This window comes from Tachysurus vachellii, chromosome 10, assembly GCF_030014155.1.
Source record: "Tachysurus vachellii isolate PV-2020 chromosome 10, HZAU_Pvac_v1, whole genome shotgun sequence".
In the NCBI taxonomy this organism is placed as follows: Eukaryota; Metazoa; Chordata; class Actinopteri; order Siluriformes; family Bagridae; genus Tachysurus; species Tachysurus vachellii.
Window position 1 is genome coordinate 24,576,174 of NC_083469.1, and position 7,502 is coordinate 24,583,675.

Below are 7,502 nucleotides of genomic sequence, written 5' to 3' on the forward strand. Positions count from 1 at the left end.
AGAATTGCAGGACTGGCTGTATGAGAAGCGTGAGGTAGCTGATAATTATAATTATTAGCAAAATACTTTATACATAAATGAGATCTCCTTCTTTGTCTATTGTAGATTTATATGATTTAGAAATTGTATTATTTTGTTTTTAGAAATGATCGGAAATAATTTTATATTAACCTTGAATTTTTGTCCGATATTAATCTTTGTATAATAAACTTTTTGTACCATATTTATTTTCTGTAAAACTGCTTTGAGACAACGTCCGTTGTTAAAAGCGCTACGCTGATAAAAACTGAATCGAATTTAATTATTTCTCAGATGCCCTTTAGTAATAAGAAAAATCAAAATGCTTTGAAATTCTTTGATTGGTTTGTGTTGTATAATTTTAGATTTAAATTATATTTTCTTTGTTATTATTTTAAGTTTCGCCTGGAATTAATATGGTTCTACTGTGCTGAGCCTTCTATGTTAGAACTTTATTAATTAATTTATTTATTAATTATTATAATTTTTTTTGTAATATAAGAAAAACAAAATATATAGATAGTTGAGTGCGTGTGATATTTGGTTTTAGCTTTCATTTCTTACTGAATTTTATACACAAATGCATACATTCGTTGTTATTACTATGGGGTTCGGTATTAGGAATGTTTACCGGTGATAAAAATCGCTGTGTGTGTGTGAAACATGAAGACGAAAGCTCCTGAATGATTCCGCCATCTTTTTTTCTTTATTGAGCAGGTTGTTAATTCTCTCGCAAAAAAAAAGCATCGATTTTTTTTCCATCCCAAAGTCTTTCCCCACTGATGCACCGTTCTCAGCCTAACTTTCACGTTCTCTTGAGCAAATGCAATCATCTAGCGAAAATAAGAGTAGTTTCAAGTATCAAAAAGAGCATTATTGCAATACTGTCCCACTGCAAATGCAAAAATGTGTTAAATATTATAAAACTGCAAAAAACATCAGTGCATACGGCTCAAAAAAAAAAAAAATCCCCCAACAGATATTACATTTTCCTCGTTTCTAGGAGCAGCCCCTCCCTCCCTCCGTTTTCAAAAAAAAAAAAAAAAAAGAAAAGAAAAAAAATCCACAATATTTACAGTTTTAAATCCCATAAAAATGTAAAACAAAACAAAAAAAAATTCCTAAGCTTTAAAGTACGGTCTATCCGTTCTGCGCTGCCTGAACCTGCATACTCCCAAATTCATCATCGTCTTCTAGTGTTCGTTTCCGACTCCCTGTGAAAACAGACCGGATTTCTGTTAACAGACATTATCTCTAAGGGAAAATAATCCTGTAACATGCTATACAAAGGGCTTGATGATATAAAGTTAGAATAAATCTCATCTCTAACTATAAAACGTATCTCACTTATTCAATAACAGAAATGTTCGAACCAAAGCGTCAGAACCCGACCTGTCGTTCCTGCTTGAATGGAGAAAGATCGACCCAGCTGGATGGGTGACATCATCTTGATGGTTAGTCTGGCGAGATAGATCGCTTCATATTCCTACAGATACAAGATACACACCGACAGAACCTGATTTCTTATGTCTTCTTATTACAGCTCCAGTTCTCTTCATTGCTAATAGTGTCCGTATACCCAAAAGTTCATCCAAATGATCCCTTATTCTCTTTTTATCATTTACTTAAAAAAACATAGCGAGCCACATTAAAGGTGGGGTCTCCGACGTTTGAGAATGCTTCAGAAAACTGAGCTGGGCCTAAAAACTAAACAAAAAATCAAAACAAACGTGTAGCCAATGAGCAGAAAGGGGCGTGTCTTGTAAATGTGGGCAGAGAGTGTTCACTGCGCATGTGTGACATTAGCAGAAAGCGGTTTTAACATTGACATGGAGGATAAAAACAAAGAAATAAAACGAAGAAAGGCTTACGATAAGGCAAGAAGTAGGACGTGTTAATATAGGATCAGCTTTCCAGCGCTGGAGAGAACTGAAGGAGCAGGAAGTTGGTCACATATTCACAGATTGGAGTTTCCTGAGTCAATAACTCCTGAGCTAAACACTGTTACTACACAAATAACACCTCTTTTCTATCGTAGTAATGTAGAGACGCAGCTACAACCGTGTTTTGTGTAGTAACAGCGTTTAGCTCAGGAGTTATTGACTCGGGAAACTCCAATCTGTGAATATGTGCCAACTTTACTTAAGACGCCGAGGCGCTTTTTTCCTTCTCGATAGGTGAGTAACGTTGGTTTTGCTTTGTTACACAGAACTAATATATGTCTTTGTCCTTTACATGATTATGCTTGTGTGTCATTTTTGCTTGTTTGTTTATCTGTAATCGTATTGTTCTTCCCTTCAGCTATGATAAAGACATTTCTTTCCATTAGTTGCACTGCTTCTCTCTTTTTTACACTGTTTCTCTCTTTTTACACATCCCGAGGCATCCAGACATTGTACCAGCTCCGATCGTCTTCCGTGCGATGAAGATCTCGGACCTCCACTGAGATGAGGCCGACTCTGTGAGAATCCTGAGACATCTACAGATCTACCAGCTCCAGTTGGACTCTGTGATACTAAGAGGAGATCTGAACTCCATGTGATCCTTACACCAATACAGCATTTGTTGACTGTATATTTGTAATCACACCCTCTAGTGTCACCCATGAGGATGGGCTCCCCTTTGAGTCTGGTTTCTCTCAAGGTTTCTTCCTTACCAATTTAAGGGAGTTTTTCCTTGCCACTGCTGCCCGAGTCACCTCAGACTTGCTCATTGGGGATAAATACATATACATACATACACACTGTCAACTATATATAGCTTGAATTTTTATTATATTAATTCTTTATATTTCTCCTTATGTTTACCTTCTGATCGATGTTTATGTTCTGTAAAGCTGCTTTCAGACAATGTCCATTGTAAAAAGCGCTATACAAATAAACTTGAATTGAATTGAAAGTGAATAGTTCCCTGGGTTACGCATGTATGTGTGGGCGGTGCTATCAATACAGGGGTGGGACCCATTTGGGTTAGGGGCGTGTTTGTTTAGGTGATTTCAAATGTCAACATTGGCTTTCAAACAACGGAGACCCCACCTTTAATGGACAGCTCTCTTGCTTTATTCAGTGAGATGTTTATGAGAGATTTAGGATGAGGCACTCTTCATACCTGTAACTGATGCACAAAGCCTACGTTAGGGTTGATGCAGAATCTCCGCTCCTGGACGTGACTGAAAGCATCTCTGTGAAGAAAGACCGGGGATTGTAAAATAAATTAATAAATAAATAAACAAAAATAAATAGCACAAAATTCAAACACAGTCTTTAAATAGTACATTTTTGCATCATTACCTGTACTTCACGCCAAACGTTTCCATAAGGTACGCGATAACTAAGGCAGCACTGAAGGAAAAAAATTTACATTTATTTACATTGAATGTAGAAATAAACAAAATACTATACTAGAATACTAAAATCGTACCTTCTGGAAATCCCTGCATTTCCATGAACAAGAATCTTTCCTGTGGGGGAAAAATAAAAACGAGCAGCTATTTAAGACAAGAGTGAGATGATGCAGTACTATTGTTTATTATAACTGTTGTTATAATCAATCCCATAGATAAAACACATAACTGAATCAGTATCACTATGAATCATCAGTTACCTCCAGTCTCTAAACAGCCATCGATAAACTCTTTAGTCTGAGAGAGAGAGAGAGAGAGAGAGAGGAGATATGGAGGAGATATGAAGAATACACAATCATAATACACAAAGAGGATATTCTACATGTAATCGGATCAACAACATACCGTTTGGAAATATTTAATGATGTTCTCCACGGGGTTATCCGCAATATCTAAAACAAGGTATCTGCGAACAGTAAGAGCAAATTTAGGAATAAAAAGTAAGAGTGAAAATTGGATTACTGAAACTAGCATGAATCACACAACAAGCACAATGTTATCAAGAGTAACATGCAGAGAGGCCACGTCCTGTATAAGAGATACTGCTATCAAAACTGACAGGATCAAATGCCACGCCTCGTTTACTTTAAGTGACGAGCATGGAGGATATTCCTCCTTTACGCCAAGTAGCCACTTCTCATACAGAGTGATAAACGCAGAGGCCACGCCTTCATTAAAATCGACAAGTAAAGAGGTCACACCTTCATTAAGAGAGACAGATACATAAGCCACACCTGCTTAATTAAGAATGACAGATACATAAGCAACACCTTCATTAAGAGAGACTTGTACAGATGCAACACCACCTTCATTAAAAGTGACAGATACATAAGCCACACCTCCTTCATTAAGAGACTTGTACAGATGCCACACCACCTTCATTATGAATGAAAGATAAAGAGGCCACACCTCCATTATGAATGACAGATAAAGAGGCCACACCTCCTTCATAAAGAGTGACAGATACATAGGCCACACCTCCTTCATTCAGAGTGACAGATACAGAGGCCATGCCTCCTTCATTAAGAGATATACAGAGGCCACACATCCTTCATTAAGAGTGACAGATACAGAGGCCACGCCCCCTTCATTAAGAGTGACAGATGCATAGGCCACACCTCCTTCATTCAGAGTGACCGATACAGAGGCCATGCCTCCTTCATTAAGAGAGATATACAGAGGCCACACATCCTTCATTAAGAGTGACAGATACAGAGGCCACGCCCCCTTCATTAAGAGTGACAGATGCATAGGCCACACCTCCTTCATTAAGAGTGACAGATACAGAGGCGACGCCCCCTGTACTGGGACTGAAACTTATTTGTACGCATCTTATCCACTTTGTTTTATGATACAGCAGCATTTTAACCTACTATATAAACATACACGTATAGCAATAACTTTAGTGTGAATGACATACCTAAATCGGAGGGGAAAGTTAGGTTTGATGAAGTTGGCCTCGATGTCTTGTCGAACACACACTATGTGAGTTATGCCCTGCTTCTCCAGCATAGACAGCTATTATTAAAAAAATAAATACAAAAAAAAAGTAAGAACTATGCGATGATTAAGGAAATGCATACACACAGAAGCGGTTTATTCCACAAAATAATGCAATTACTATTTAGTCCCGAATGACAAATTGCACTTTTATCCATTTCTAGTTACCTGATCGTCCCTTACACTGTCGCACCATCGAGTGCATTGACGTAAACCTGTGATTTGAATATTCAAGCTGGAACTTCTGTCACTAACACTAAAATAACCCACACCCTCTAACCATTTCACTGTTCGTGTTACCTTGCTCTTCATCGCAGCAGAATAGGGCCCTAAGAAGAGTCCGGGGAGAATTTCCTAGAAAACAATGCATTGGGTTGTTTTAGTGACACGGCCAATATTTGTTTACTGTAAAACCAATAAGAGCTTGGAATTAAGATACACAATCATTTTCATCACCTGCATCTCTCTTCGCATGGGATATGACCAGTCCTGTAGGAAAACAAAATAAAAAACAAAATCATACAGGAAATCTTTGCCAGGTTAAATAAACAAACTGTAATGCTGCTTCTGAGACACTGGCGGCCGCGTCCCAATCCACTCAGTATCGACTACATACGGGCACTTCATCGAGTGTCCCTACAAATCCAACAGGCAGTGGTTTGGGATACGGCCATCTGCTTATCAGGTTAATAAACGTGACTAAACAGACGTGTAGCGAACAAACCACGCACTTTATCACATTCCAGGAAATTCCGACTTGTTTTTAAGACCTCATTGTCTTATCATACAGGGAAATATACACACGTATGTGTTTTATTCCTGTCAGAAACTACCATTAGCTCACCAAGCTAACATACCAGTTGGTCCTCCTTGCATACAGGAAGGGACGGAAACTGTATTTTATTTCCCTCGTCCATGCTGCAGCTTTATGAGGAGCGTCCGGTAGCCAGACCTCGACTATAAGATGTTTAAAGAATGCGCTTGACGTTAAACTAGCGTTAGCAGTTACACTGTAGTTTGTCTCGGAGCGCCACACGCGTGGCCGCCATGTTTGCTCCCCGTTTAGAAAACTGGTCACGTGGTACAGCGCTTAGGGAGTGTCTGACGTGTGCTGGTCTTCTTTTGGCCGTTGACGAAGAGTCTGAAGCTCAGCAAATTCGTGTCAAAAATCACGAATGCGTTCACACTATAACTGCAAGAGACGATCCGAATCCGAATCCGAATCCGAAGCTTTGATTTCCTTCACAAGGATCTGCTTCTGATTGACTCAAATCATTGGTTCTGTGTATAACTAGTTGTTAAAGTTGTTACACTTTGTTTCAGTATTTTGTCTTTCTAATAAGATTCGTTTTTTTTTGGATTAAGTAGTTAAGAATATAAACATATTCCATGACTGTTATATACACATCATATACTGTAACTTATTATAGATGTTTATTAGACTCAAAAATGCTCTATAAAGAATTTCAATGTATGGCTGAATAAATTGCCCAGACTCCAATAAATCCAAAAACTATTAAACAAACTGTGTTATTAGTTCTATAATTAATTGATCAAAGATGATTGGTTGAGATAAGGTAATGTTTACAATAGCTCTATGACGACAAAGTGTTTTTTTTTTTTTGTTGTTGCTGTTTTTATGACATCATAGGTCAGATGTAGTACAGATATGATCAGATTGTATTCATACATTGTATACAAACTAAGTATGATCTCATAATTAATTACAGAACCTTTCAGTATTAAACTATAATGTTTAATTGGAACACATAATTTGTGTTATCAAATAAATATGGAGTTTAAGAAAGTGCATTATTTCTAATATCCACGAGGAGGCGCTATGTAGCAAGATTTTTCTGCCTCTTTTCACCACAGAACATGATTCAGGCCCTGCACCTGAAGCCTGAATACCTTACTGTATCTCATAGATAAGAGGTTGGTAAACACGTTGATAATTTCATGTTATACAATGGACCGTGGGTTTTTTATTATGGTCATTAATCATCATAGTCTGTAATTTACATTACCCCTATAAGTTTAATGAAACAGGAGGCTTGAAATTTCTCTTTGGATAATAACAATCAAAATGAAAATTTATCTTGTTTTCTGCTTAACGAGATAAATTAAAAAAATGACAATTTATCTCCCGTGACCCGAGGTAGTTCGGATAAGCGGTAGAAAATGAGTGAGAGTGAGTGAGTGAGTGAGAATTTATCTTATCTGCTTAACGAGATAAATGAAAATGAGAATTTATCTCCTCATCTGCTTATCGAGATACGTTCTCATTTTCATTGTTATTTTCCGAAGAGAAATTTCAAGCCTCCTGTTTCATTAAAGTTATAGACCTCTAGATTTCATAGCATTAATAGTGAAGTGTTTTTAACCATACAACTGACAAGAGCGCTTTTATTTCTGAGTATTCTGACATTTCCAGTATGTGGCGCATGTGTTGATGGTGCATACAGTAAATACAATGTTTAATACATTTACATGGCTTATACAAATAAGCAACCTTGATCAGTGGTCATTTCTGCTTTTTTGCTGCTGATAAAACCAGAGAGTGTCTTTCTTCATTTGCATT

The 7,502-nt window shown here is 37.4% G+C and overlaps 1 protein-coding gene across 1 annotated transcript; it reads right to left on the reverse strand.

Annotated features, from left to right (window-relative positions):
* Positions 1-702: 702 nt before the first annotated feature.
* Positions 703-6,019, reverse strand: styx (serine/threonine/tyrosine interacting protein). The gene is made up of 11 exons (XM_060880448.1): positions 5,779-6,019; positions 5,378-5,410; positions 5,222-5,275; positions 4,842-4,939; positions 3,767-3,827; positions 3,622-3,658; positions 3,439-3,478; positions 3,309-3,359; positions 3,127-3,199; positions 1,411-1,504; positions 703-1,232 (listed from the first exon to the last, which is right to left on the reverse strand). Exons 1-11 carry the CDS (start codon positions 5,836-5,838, stop codon positions 1,159-1,161), a joined length of 675 nt encoding a protein of 224 aa, XP_060736431.1. The 5' UTR covers positions 5,839-6,019; the 3' UTR covers positions 703-1,158.
* Between the last annotated feature and the right edge of the window lie 1,483 nt (positions 6,020-7,502).

Excerpts from the sequence above, each read along its gene's own strand:
- styx (XM_060880448.1), bottom strand. The coding sequence starts at position 5,838 with ATGGACGAGGGAAATAAAATACAGTTTCCGTCCCTTCCTGTATGCAAG. Across the intron at positions 5,411-5,778 it reads TATGCAAGGAGGACCAACTG|GACTGGTCATATCCCATGCG; the intron begins GTATGTTAGCTT and ends GTTTTCCTACAG. Across the intron at positions 3,828-4,841 it reads AACTTTCCCCTCCGATTTAG|ATACCTTGTTTTAGATATTG; the intron begins GTATGTCATTCA and ends TACTGTTCGCAG.